The sequence below is a fragment of the Rhinichthys klamathensis genome, unplaced genomic scaffold, assembly GCF_029890125.1.
Source record: "Rhinichthys klamathensis goyatoka isolate OS25496 unplaced genomic scaffold, OSU_Roscu_1.1 h1tg000390l_1, whole genome shotgun sequence".
Classification (NCBI taxonomy): domain Eukaryota; kingdom Metazoa; phylum Chordata; class Actinopteri; order Cypriniformes; family Leuciscidae; genus Rhinichthys; species Rhinichthys klamathensis.
The window spans coordinates 498,223-512,038 of NW_026606893.1; the positions used below are offsets into that span (position 1 = coordinate 498,223).

At 41.3% G+C, this 13,816-nt stretch overlaps 1 protein-coding gene across 2 annotated transcripts in view; it reads left to right on the plus strand.

Moving 5' to 3' along the window:
• The window catches only part of mdfi (MyoD family inhibitor), a 47,252-nt gene extending 43,781 nt beyond the window's left edge, over positions 1 to 3,471 (plus strand). Inside the window, exons 4-5 of one of the 2 annotated variants that reach the window (XM_056234134.1) lie at positions 2,688 to 2,954; positions 3,091 to 3,471. In XM_056234134.1, coding sequence (XP_056090109.1) covers positions 2,688 to 2,954; positions 3,091 to 3,344 — 521 coding nt within the window. In that variant the 3' untranslated portion in view covers positions 3,345 to 3,471. The remainder of the gene's footprint in view (positions 1 to 2,687; positions 2,955 to 3,090) is intronic. The other variant, XM_056234133.1, reaches the window with a different exon arrangement.
• Positions 3,472 to 13,816: the final 10,345 nt, after the last annotated feature.

Below are 13,816 nucleotides of genomic sequence, written 5' to 3' on the forward strand. Positions count from 1 at the left end.
TATTGCAGCAAAAGGATGGGATTAAATACTATCATCAGTCACAGAAAAAAATATAACAAAACATTTCACGTAAAAGGTCCATTTAGCCTTTCTCTGTTTTGGGGGTTTATTTCCTTTGGCTCTGAAGGTCTGCATTTCACATAGTTTTTCTTTCTTCCAGAATAATTAGTCTTTTGCGGTGCTCAAGAGTAAAATATACGAAGTGCTGTGGACCGCTTGCCAAAGTCAACACCACGAGCAGTTTGTGGAGGAACACTAGAACATTTGTAGGCTGTAAACTCACAGGGAGACGGTGTCTGAACTTCAGAACGCCAAACGATTGGCCTCATCCTCACACCCAGCTCAAAAAAAGACTGACGTTTTAATCATAACGTTAGTCATAACTTAGCTGATATGCCTCTCCTTTTGTTTTCATAACCCTGATCTGGCTGCACTGCGGTGTATCGTACGCGCTCTTCTGTTTTTGATGGCAGGCCGCGTGGATTGCGGTTCACTTTTCAAACAGTTGTCCACCATACAGTGCCCAGATTCAAGAGCTTAATTGAGCATTTGTTTAATCAGTGCCTGTGCCTGAAACAAAGCATTTATTTTTAATCAGACGAGACATTTAATTTCGAGAGAGTGGCAGAAGTCAGAAAGCTTAGACAGTATTTTCTGGAAAATAAGTCGCACATGACTATACTGTCGCATCGGGTCGAAATGCATGCATTTAGAGGGGGGAAAAAAGTCACATTGTGTATATAAGTCACATTTAATTATTACATTTAGAAATAATATAATATACTGGTGGTAAATTAAACAAAATTGTTATAAACACTATAAACATGGTATTTTAAACTACCAGCGTGCGGGAAATGCGCTACGCAAATAAACTTGGGATCACTCACCTCTGTTATTCAGCACAAATCCAAATGTGTGCACTTTTCCCAATGGGTACATGTTTGACATTATGTGTGCTTTGTAATACAAGTCGCTCCACATTTCAGGTGATAAAAAAAGGGACTTAAATTCCGGAAAATGCAGTGCACAGGTTTGGCCGTTAGCTAGCATCTTGACATCTTAAGTTTTAGACTCTACTGTTAGAACCTGAGTATTGCATTTGTCATATTAAAGCTATCCTGTTTTAAAAAGCTCTTCTATTTGAACCCCTAGACGTCTGTGTTTTATTTATTTTTCATTTTCAAGGCACACTGAAATGTTTCCTGCGACTTCTGCTCCGTTGCTTGATTTGTGTATGTTGTCTTGTCATTTGCTCTCTGTGGGAAACGAAGCATAGCAGTGATCTCATGTTGTTTATTTGTTCCTTTGTGTACTCTTCCTGCAACTTTGAAGAAATGATATGCAAATCCATTCTGGTCTCTTGATCTCGGTTTATTAATTCTTGTTTCTTTGTTTGTTTGCTGTGGACTTTATCTTCTTGGTTCTTTGAAGCTGTTAAGGGGGAAAGCCATCAGACTGAAATTATACACAACCAAAAATGAAAGGAAACATTATGAGTAAACAAACTATAGAAGAGACAGATGGACATAATAGAGTAACTAAGACATTGAATCTCAAATATGAGCCATATCATTGTGTCTAGTCATAAACAGTCTAGATCCAATGCTTACTGCAGACCAGCAAGCACCAAGCGGATATTGTAAACACATGTGCTCTTCCCGTAAGGACCCTTGTCCCTACTGAATGCTGGTTCCTAGAAACAAACCCCACTTTGGTGTAAATCTCAGTCGATCTTGCCCTTTTTTTCCTTCTGTGAGTGACCTGTTGACAAAACTAGGGCTGGGTAATAAATTGAATTCACTGGTTTTGTTTGTGATAAGAAATTGAGCAACATTGTGATTTTAATATATGCTTATATGCTCATTAAGTTTCCTAAAGACTCATTAGATTAGTTTTGTGATCTAACGAGTATGACAGACGTTTTAATATTCTCTGATTTAAACTTCAGCAGCAGAAAAGTTGGTATCATTCACTTCTATGAATCGGTTCAAACTTAAATTCAAAATTATTCACTCAAATACCAATATATAATATTGTATAATAATAATAGTTTTAGTTTTAGTAAAATATATGCAGTAAAAAATGTTTTAGTAAAATATATGCAGGTAAATATTAAATATTTTATATATATTTATATTTTAAATAATAAATAAATCCCGTTAAAGTTACTGTAAAAACCACAAATTCAGAAACATTGACGTACACTATCGTTCAAAGTTTGGGGTCAGTAAGATTTTTTAAAATAAATGAATACTTCTATTTAGCAGATGCATGTGACAGTAAAGACATTTATAATGTCACAAAAAAAATTAGTTTTCACCCTTGATAATAATAAATGTTTCATGAGCACAAAATGAGCATATTCTAATGATTTCTGAAGGATCACGTGACACTGAAGACTGGAGTAATGTCTGTTTTAGGACATGGTTTAGGGGTAGTAAATTAGATTTAGGATTAAGAGCTAATTGCAAAAAAAATCTGTAGTGTCAAGTTGATTGGTCCACATCAGGAAAAGGCTTAATTCCATTATAAGAAACAAGATACTAACTAAGTTTACTGGCCACAAATATGCAGCTGCTGCTTTTCTTCTACACGTCCTCAGGCAGCAGAAGGAGAATAATTACACAGCAGCAGAAAAGCTGATATAAAACTGCTCACCGTTTTTTTTTTCTCTCTCTCTCTCTCAGATCAACCTCAGGCACGCTCTACACCCATACACCCCTCGCTAGCTAGCTCGACCGAATCGGCTGCGCTGCTGAGGAGAGACAGCAAGCCACACAGCAATGGGGTCAGAAACGGAACATTTTCACGAGCCGCCTCCTCGTCCTCCTCATCTTCATCCTCAGCCCATAAAAACCCCAAGAAGCTGCAGTCGAACCCATCCATCAACAGTCAGAGGAGCAAAGGTAGCTCCAAATCCAACAGCTCCCAGATCCCCACAGAGGCTCAGGATGGTGAGGCAGTCATAAGCCGTGATTGTTTGTACACATTTCTTTCACTTGCAGGAAGTTTGACTGACACAGATAATAAGCATCACTAGCCAGCGAGTTTTTTGTTGTGACTAACTTTCTTTGTTCTTTCTGCGTCCAGATTGCTGTGTCCACTGCATCCTGGCCTGTCTGTTCTGTGAGTTCCTCACACTGTGCAACATCATGCTGGACTGCGCCACTTGCGGCTCCTGCGCATCAGACGACTCGTGCTTCTGCTGCTGCTGCGCTTCAGAGGAATGTGGCGACTGCGACCTGCCCTGTGACATGGACTGCGGCATCATCGACGCGTGCTGCGAGTCTGCAGACTGCCTGGAGATCTGCATGGAATGCTGCGGCCTGTGCTTTTCCTCCTGAGACTCCCATAGGGGGCGCTGCCTCTTTCACTGTTTTGAGATCTGAGAAACAGGCAAAGAAAGACATCAATGATCTAGAGTGGCTGCAGACCTACTTGGAGTTGTGAGTTACAGTCTAGTAGCTTTCTTTTGAACTGTCTTGCTATGAACTGTTTCTGGACTGATTTCTGTTTAAAATGTTTTGTTGAGTCTATATTGGCATGATGCTGAATACAAATACATCCAGAAGACTTATGAGGCCACTGAGAAAGGTCAAAAAAACGTTTGTAAATGTCAATGTTTGTTACTTATTTGAAATCGTCTTAGTGCCAAGCTTTAAAAAATGCACAAACCAGTGGTTTAAGAATTCCACAATAATGCACACCATAAAAGAGCTTGAATTGCAACTCAGATCTGTTTTAGAAAACATTCCAACGTCGAGTACTCAAGGAAGACGTATCCAAAGATATTTTTTTAATGGTAATCCTCAATATCACCTCTCAGTATGCACACTTACTGTAGTACACTGGTGTAGTCCTCTAAGGATTACAAAAGCCATAAAATGTGAGTGTGAAACTCATAGATGTATGCGAGCGGGAGAAAGATGTGTGTATTTAATATATGCTGCCATTCTACAGTTGTGTCATAGATTGTATATAAACGTGAAGAGAATCCTGTCCGTCTCTACATTTGGTCCTGTGATGTTTTTATCCTCACTCTTTCTAGCATTTTCACTTCATCAATCAATCTTCTTGCATACTGGAATATTATACTGTAAACCATTGTGAATTGCTCTGTATTTTTTTTTCCCAATGTGAAATGTCTGTCTTGTAATTCCAAAACTTTCAATTTAAATCAGTTGTGTGAATTTAAATGTTAGTTTTACGTTTCTACCTATTTTTTTTTTCAGATGTAGTAAATGCCTAGCATTATAGCAGTATTATTTTATCCTTTCAAAAAAAAGAAATCTAAATCTAAAGCAGAAGGTGATCTAGAGGTAGTCTTGAGAATCAACACAGCATAATTCATACCATAAACAGTTACAGTACATATTCGTCTTACAGAAAAGCAATGTAATGCATTGATTTGAATCGTTTACATTTTAAGAAATGTTTCTATTGTTGCTTGCAAGGTAGAAAGGACTTTTAACTGGACAAGAGTGTACAATAATGGAATAAAAGAAATCTATCCCTGTCATATTTGATGTTGTATCTTTTGTATGGTTGTTTTGTTATTTGATAGAGAGGCGTCCAATTCTCTTGCATCAGAGTTCAACCACCAAAATGTTTTTAGAAAAGGGGTTTCAAAAACGTTTCAGTTTTTAAATACATCTTTGTCGTGTAAACGTACCCCAAGGCAATCGTTTGCAATCAGGTGGCCCTAATAAGTTACAATTTGTTAAATCTTATTATTAATTAAAATGCTACAAAAACTAAAAAAAATAAAGATTAAATATGAAATAAGTATAATATTAAATTGACATAATATTGTTGAGTTAATTTGAATTACAGCACAAGTACCAGAGGTACATTTAAAATGAGATATGAGGGCCTTTGAATATTGCCTTTGGTGAAAAGGTCCTTTCATGCAGGGAACTACATCAGTTCTCTAAACGGTGTCTGCTTTATTTGCTCATAACCCAATCTCATTATCCATATTTTCTTATTTGGCAATTTGCTATGTGAAGTTGTGTGATAAAGACTGCTGCATGGACAGGCATCGCTTCCAACCTCTTTTCTGTTGCCCAAGAAAGCTCTGTGAGGTTTGGGCAACAGAAAACAGTGCGGTTTAATAGGCTGCCAAAGTCGTTGAAGAGGAATGTCTGTTCAAGGCAACAGTGCAATATGTGATAAGACCTTCTCTGTTACATCTCTTGCTCATTTTGCCTTTCTCTCTATCTCTCCTTGTTTTTCTCTCGGTCTTTCAAGTGTATGTTCTATAAATATGGTTGTGGGTGGTAGATTCTATCCCTGGCTGAGTTTTAACCACACACATCTATAGATAGGGAGTTCACAGTTTTAACCTGGTGGTCAGAGCTCTGGTCTCTTTGCATGAAACAGAGCAGCCATTCAGTCGAGGGGAAAGGTTAAACATATTCTTAAACATCTGCATCTGTTTTGAGGAATCCACATCCAGTGTCTTCATACACAATGCATTTGTACAGTTTCTCGTTTTCTCACGAGCGTTCTCATTCTCGGACACAAATCCTGTCCAGATATTCTCACAATTCAGCAACAGAGGACAAGAGGCTATTGAATATTAACTATGAAATTACAAAGAGCGCATTATAATGGAGGTGAAGGGGTCACCAGCTGTGATGAAAATTCTAGATGAATAATCCTGGCGTGAAAACGCCACTGAACTCAAGCTCCGAGAAAATTCAGAATCTCTTTTCTTTCAGAAGTCACAAAGATGCCAAACAGAAGACATAGTGTCTGTTTTATTAATACAGGGGTCAACAGAGGGCAACAGCGACCATATTTCCATTGTTTTCCCAAGTAGTCCAGTTCACGCTGCGAGTTTGACCGAACAAAATCTCCAATTGTAATTGAGATTTGCTTTTTTCTTTGCTTTTTTTATCTGCAGGTTTAGTGTGCTTGTTTGTAGAACAACCCAAAATTTTATGATTGTATATTAATGATTATATCATAATAATTATTACTACTACTATTGAAATATATATATATAACTATTGTACAATAAACTGTACAATAAAACATTTTTTATTTAAGAATAATTATTTATGCCCGTCTTAATTCATTTCCAAATGTCAAACAATCAAGCTTTTGTTTTGTTGGAAAAACTTCAGGAAGCCCTTAAAGCTTCTCTTTTGTTGACAACAGCCAGTTTAAGCGCTTCTCATTACAAGTTTGGGAAGACAGTTGTCTTCTCTGAGACACGGAAAACACTGGATCATGAGCTGTTTGTTTGTAAGGCTGAGTAAATATGATTTTGTACTCGCATCTGACACAGATCGGAATTTGTTGCACACGTGTAAACGCAAAAATCCACACGAGATCTAATTTTGTCCGCATCTGTTCTGAGCCACTTCCAAATGTGTTTTTAAAGCAGATACATATCTGGGCACACATAGAAACATTCAGGAGCATAGAAACTGTTTCAACATCTGCCCTGTGCATTTTTAAAATAAAACGGGTGCTACTGAAAGCTATATAGGCTATTCCTCAGCAACGAGATAACTAGCTGTTTTTGTAAATAAACCTGGTGCCAAAACCCAAGGAGTCAACTATGTCGCATAGTAAAGCGATCACCAACAGAATCATTTTGGGCGGGGATTAATATAAACACCGATATAGGATACCAGTCCTGTCTAAAGTGAATGTAAACAGGAGGGACAAAAAATCGTATATGGTCAAAAGATCGGATCTGTGGATTAAGACCTGCAGTGTAAACGCAGCCTAAATGAACACAGTGCCATGCTTTACTCTGAAACATGCAGCGCATATATTTATTTAATTAAATCATAGACTGCAATTTGATAATTGCACTAGGTCATTTATTCCGTTTTCTTTCGGTTAATCATGCAGCCCTAGTTCAGAGTGTTAGTGAAGTGTTTAGAGCATACTATAGAGCACTTAACAGTAATGCCTGTGAAACAATGGTCTCCTTATTTTTCACTCTGCTCATCCAAACCAAACCGGATCAAATAGAGGAATGTCGGTTATACTTAATGCATCCGCCCTCACTAATCAAACCAACTGCAAATGTATATCTAAGAGAGTAAAATAAATGTTTTGCGGAGAGAGTGGGTATATTCAGAGCGTAATATAATCTATTGGTCAGGTTCTTTTGGTTTTTCTTAATGAGGATGACTCTCAATGGAGCACATCTCTCTGTTTGGGTTTCACTAATACCCAAGGTTGAGCACGGTTGGTGGTTTTATGATCATTTTGTGGGATCCGTGCACATGTACTGTACATGCACAACCACAGTAACACACACACACACACACACACACACACACACACACACACACACACACAAACACACAAGAGGCCTGGTGAGTCACCAGATATGTGGGACCAGAGCCAGTTGCTCTCTCTACAGTGAAGCATCTTGTCCTCCCACTTACACACTCGACTCACAGGCCTGTCTTCAAGCCATCATTGTCTCAAACACACACAGTAGCGAGATTCTGCACGCAACCACAAACAAACACCAATACACAATCACAACAGCATGTGAATTTACAATAAATCATATTTTAGAAACAATAATTGTTTATATTAAAAGGGTCATGTTTTTTTATTTATTCAACCACAATTTTATTTTTAAATAATTAATTTCATTTATCATTTTTACCATTTAATCTAATATTTAGTCTTTTAAAAATATTTTGCCTTCTCTCTGACCCTTTAAAGTAATGTGCTGTTAAAAATGTCTTTAATCAATATCAGTTTATTAACATAACCTTTTCTAACCCTGTAATATTCTGTCCCAAACCTTTACTTTAAGAAATAACAAATTCTATACTAAATGTACAATATACTGTTCAAACGTTTAAGGTCAGTAATATTTTTTTGAGTAAGCGCGCATTAAATTAATCAAAAGTGACAGTAAATACATTTATAATCCAAAATATTTCTATTCCAAATAATTGCTGCAATTTTGAAGTTCCTATTCATCAAAGAATCCTGAAAAAAATTTATATGGTTTCCACAAAAATATTAAGAAGCACAAGTGATAATAATAAATGTTTCTTGAGCACCAAATAAGCCTTTCAGCATGATTTCAGAAGGATCATGTGACACTAAAGACTTTCACAATATTTCTCCTTTTTTAAATCAAATAAATGCAGTTTTGGCGAGCATAAGAGGCAAGAGACAACATTTGGAACAGTAGTGTTGTGGTGACCCACAAGAGAGACATTCACCAAGGGACTGTACCTTTAAGGGAGAGGTTAAGATTCAGAAGTTCCGGGTTAACGTTGTGTGGTTGTTTTGATCTCACTCGCTGTACAGTGATATAGAATTATTGAAGTGGAGAGTAAAGCTGACTCGACGCATCTCCGCCTCTTGTCTCCTCATTTATTGCACTCCACATTGGTGACCCCATTGTGAGTTGGATACGGCTGAATTATGTCACACAACGACGGTGACGAAAATGCTGCTGCGGCGCTGGATGCCGCTAGTGGCGCGGCTAATGTCGGTGCTATCTACGCGGCCACCATCAAGTTACCGGACGTTTGCCAGCACAATCCACGACCGTGGTTTCAACACATTGAGGCTCAGTTCCAGCTGAGAGGAATAACACAGGACGTTACAAATTATTTCCACGTGGTAGCGGCCTTAGATGCCTCGACGACAGCCAGGGCTATGGCGCTGTTAGAGGCTCCTCCGGCTGACGGCAAGTACGACGCACTCAAAACATTCTTGTTGAACCTGAACTGTCGGACCTGGAGAAGGCAGATTGCCTGCTGTCCCTTAACGGGCTTGGCGACAGCAAGCCGTCCGAGTTAATGGAGAGGATGCTAGTGGTGCGGCGGATCCCTCGTTCCTCTTCGCCCACATTTTCCTGCGGCAGCTTCCAGCACCCGTGCGCACCGCACTGGCTAGCTCCCCCCCTCATCATCAACCTGGCCAAGTGCGAGTTTGGCTGGTCGTCCATCACTTTCCTCGGCCACCACGTCACCCCGCAGGGGGCCGTCCTCCTCGCGGCCAAGGTGGACGCTGCCGCTAAGTTGAAGTCCCTGCAGGAATTCCTGGGCATGGTGAACTTCTACCACCGTTTCCTCCCCCATGCGGCCCAGCTCATGCGAGCATTGTACAACGTCTTGCGGGGTGGGAGGCCGGTGGACATGTTGTATTGGTCCCCAGAGATGACTGGTGCTTTTGATGCTGCCAAAACTGCGCTGGCCAACGCTGCTCTGCTGCCGCACCAGTCTCCAACCGCCCCAGTTGCTCTTACTACGGACGCCTCTGATTACGCCGTGGGGGCTGTGTGTGAAGAGTGGGTGGGTGGAGCCTGGCAGCCGCTGGCCTTTTTCAGCAGGAAGCTCCGGGACAACGAGAGGAAATACAGCGCCTTCGACAGGGAGCTCTTCAGGGGTCTTTTCCTCGCCACCCGTCATTTCCGTTTCCTGTTGGAGGGCTGGCGGTTCACGGCTTTCGTTGACCACAAGCCGCTGACGTTTGCCATGGCCAAGTCTTCGGAGCCATGGTCTGGTCGACAGCAGCGTCAGCTCTCTGCCATCTCCGAGTATACCACTGACATTCAGCACATGGCCCTGCAAAGACAATTTCGTTGCCGACTGCCTCTCCCGGGCGGTCACTGGTTCCGTCCATTTGGGCCTTGACTATGCAGACATGGCTGAGTATCAGACCGCGGACTCTGAGGTGCAAGTCTACAGGACGGCCCCCATGGCACTGCTCATGGAAGATGTGGTGTTTGACACGGGCAACGCTACACTCCTCTGCGACGTCTCCACTGGCCAACGGCGCCCCATGGTACCTGCTGGCTGGAGGCATAAGGTTTTTGACGCTATCTACGGCCTTTCCCACCCGGGAGTGAAGGTCTCTACCAAGCTGGTGGGGGCCAAGTTCGTCTGGCCGGGCCTGCTGAGGGACGTCAGGGCCTGGGCTGCTGCCTGAGTGGCGTGCCAGCGCGCAAAAGTGACTCGTCATACCAAGGCCCCTTTGGCACCCTTCAAAGTGCCAGAGAGACATTTTGATCATGTGAATGTGGATCTGGTGGGCCCACTTTCCCCCTCCCGTGGTTACACCTACCTCCTCACCATGGTGGACAGGACCACCAGGTGGCCAGAGGTGGTTCCCCTGTCCTCCACTACATCAGCTGAGGTGGCCCGGGCGTTCATTATGGCTTGGGTGGCCCGTTTCGGTACACCGTCCGACCTCTCCTCGGACCTAGGTCCGCAGTTCACGTCAGAGCTTTGGACTGCGGTCGCTGAGGTCCTGGTTGTGAAGGTCCACCGTACCACAGCCTATAACCCACAGAGCAACGGACTTTGCGAGCGGTTTCATCGTGACATGAAGGCCGCGCTCAGGGGCCAGCCTTACGGGCAGCGACTGGGCTGACCGCCTCCCATGGGTTATGCTTGGCCTTCGCTCCGCCCCCAAGGAAGATCTTCAGGCCTCATCGGCCGAGCTGGTGTACGGCCAGCCTCTGCATGTCCCGGGGGAGTTTCTTCCAGATGACATGGCCCCGTGGTCGGTTGCCTCCCATCGTGCTGTATCTCGGGACATTGCCGACGCTTTTGTTCCCATTCCAATGTTTCACCATGGCCTCCCCCAGTCCTACGTGCCCAAGGATTTACCGTCAGCCAAGTATGTCTTCATCCGCCACGATGGCCATCGTACCCCACTGCGGCCTCCCTACGATGGGCCCTTCTGTGTCCTGGTAAGAGGGTATTCGTTGTGGATATGGGGGGCAGGCCTGAGCGGGTGGCTATAGACCGTCTCAAGCCTGCTCATGTGGATATTGGCGAACCGCTTCAGCTGGCCCTGCCCCCACGGCGAGGGCGCCCCACTGCGACAGCCTCGAGCCATGCCCTTGCCCCGCCCCTTGCCCCTCTCCTGTTAAGCGCAGCCGGTATGGCTGCCCGGTCCGTCCCCTACATGTTGACTTTTCTAGGGACTGTTACGAGCTGGGCTGTTCTGTTTTGCACTAGTGGATAGTGTCCTATGTTCTATTTGGGGTACCTGTTTGGTCTGGCCCTGTTATTTATGGGTGAATTCTGGGGGGGCCTGTGTGGTGACCCACAAGAGAGACATTCACCAAGGGACTGTACCTTTAAGGGAGAGGTTAAGATACAGAAGTTCCGGGTTAACGTTGTGTGGTTGTTTTGATCTCACTCGCTGTACAGTGATATAGAATTATTGAAGTGGGGAGTAAAGCTGACTCGACGCATCTCCGCCTCTTGTCTCCTCATTTATTGCACTCCACAGTGTATTATTTACAAAAATGAAATTGCATTCCACAAACTTACTATATCCTTAATTCCTAAATAATAAAATATTTTTTGTTTTACTCTTGTCACACATGAACACATTACACCCATGTAGACAATAATCAGATCAGCCAACGCAAAAATATTCATGACTGCTTTACATATATATATATATATTATTCCAAACTGAAGCAGTCAGGAAAGCACAGCTGCGTACTGTATGTGCAGGTTCAGCACGACACATCACATAAATGTGCTCAGAATTACTTCACACACAATGGAGCTTATTACAAGAAATACATCCGAGAAGAAAATGATTTAAAATAAAAGGGAAATGTGTATTTTATTGTGGCTCCTTTAAACTGCCTCAGCCTGGCAAAAGTGATGGATTTGATTGGGTCTGGATTTGTTTAACTTGCACAATGAAGCTTGAACATAACATGACGGACTGAAATGGCTCCTTATGGACTCACTTCTGCGCTTGTGTTCAATTTACTTCCAATAACAGGTAAATTGGGTTATGATGAAACTATTAAGTGGATGTCTGGACTGGACGTTTGGAAATTGACATAACTTCCTATTGTTTATACTGAAAATGAATGACATCAAATCTAATTCCTACCAAATAGATGAATTTCCCATGGCGCCGCATAGTAGCACTACTTCAGAAAGACAAATCAGATCTGAAAAGTTCTTATTGAGAGCTCAACTTCCTCTCTAATGACCTCAGTAGAGAGAACAAGAGATGCTCTTGTGTTCGACGAGACGAGTTCTGCAATGTCATAAAGCAATGAATATGAAGGAATTTGCCTAAGGAAATCATAAGCTTTTGCAACATGCCTCTTTTGCTCTCTCTCCCTCCCTTCATGGTTGTGTCACTCTCAGTTTGTTTCTGAAGTTCTGCGGTGCACTGATGGCTTGATCAGAAACACATGTTGAGCACAATGCTTCCCTTTAGACCCAGCAAACAATGAGGCAGCTTCTACAGCTGAGGCTTCAACGTCAGCAGAAATACGTCTTTGCCTGGTCAATCCAACATATTTTTGTCTGATAATGCCAATGGGCTCCGCACAAACACTTAAATGTAATCAAAGATGATAATAAGATGGAGTTTTCTTAAAGAGTTTCACCCTTTCGATTTGCTCTAAAACAATCATTTCAATCTGGAGAATGTAATTCAGAGCGCTTTTCGGAAAACCAATCTTTATGAAACTCTGGTGATGCCTTGATGATGGGTTTTTTTCTTTTCTTTTTTTGATATGTAATCATCATATATCTTTATAGATGCATGACAGAAAGATTAATCAACCTATCCAAATAACCACGATGGGAGACGGATTGCAGAATAATGAATCAGTTGATGAATGCCCAGATATATTCGTCCTTTTTTAATTGAAGTTTGGTAGTTGGACAATGGGGCTACGTGACTGCACAATAAGAGCAGGGGGATAACAGTGGTTTGAAGATGAAGGGGGAAGATTATTTCCGGTGGACTGGAGCAACCCAACACTGCAAAGTTAAATTAAAGGCAGAATTTGCACAACAGATGGGGGGAGTGCAGTCAGACGAACAGAGTGGAGGCACCGGCTGGGTTTAATGACCTCTCCTCTGTGTTGATTCAGCTCTCGCATCAGACCCATGCAATTAACAGCCATATCCATCCCTTCGGCTTTTTATTTAATCAAAAACCAGTCTCAAGAAAGAAAGAAAGAGAGAGAGAGAGAGAGAGAGAGAGAAGGGGAAAAAATTAAGAAGCGGGAAAAAAATTAAAAGATGGATGAGATTACTGTAAGTGGCTTTAATAATGAACCTGCCATACATACAGTGAATATTAGAGATAATGCAACAATGAGATGAGTGTAAGGAAGCTTATGGAGTTCAGTGACGTTTTGTTCACTAATGCAACTTTAAACGCTTCTCATACAAACACCTCAAAATAACATTCTAAACAGGAATTTTGTTTTATTTGAATTTACAGTATAATATATTAGTGCTGTCAAATCGAATAATCGCGATTTATCGCATCTAACATAAAGGTTTTTGTTTACATATGTGTGTATTACGTATATATACACAGTAATGCAGACACGCACGTATAATATATATAAATATAATAATACATATATACACATATTATGTAAACTTTTGTTAGATGCATTATTTGACAGCACTTATATATATATATATATATATATCTTATTTGTGTTTTTATTTATAATTGTACTTTTGCAAAAAAAAAAAATATATATATATATATATTTTAATATTTTTTCCTATTCACAAAAGACATTTTACTTCAATGGGGCCGAAATTTTCACATGACCAGTTGAAATCTACTCACTTTGCATCTGTCACAAAGATGAAAAAGATGAAGATGAAAGTCCACAGGTTCCAATATGAAATGTGTTTAATAATAAAGGAAACTCAGGTAAATACATAAGGCTTAACACAAACACGATTAGCAAGCGACCACTGGGAGTGAACAGCGAGGAACTTAAATACCTGGAGGTATCGAACTAAATGACAAGCAGCTGTGAGAAGAATCAGTGTCCATAGAAGCTAATGAA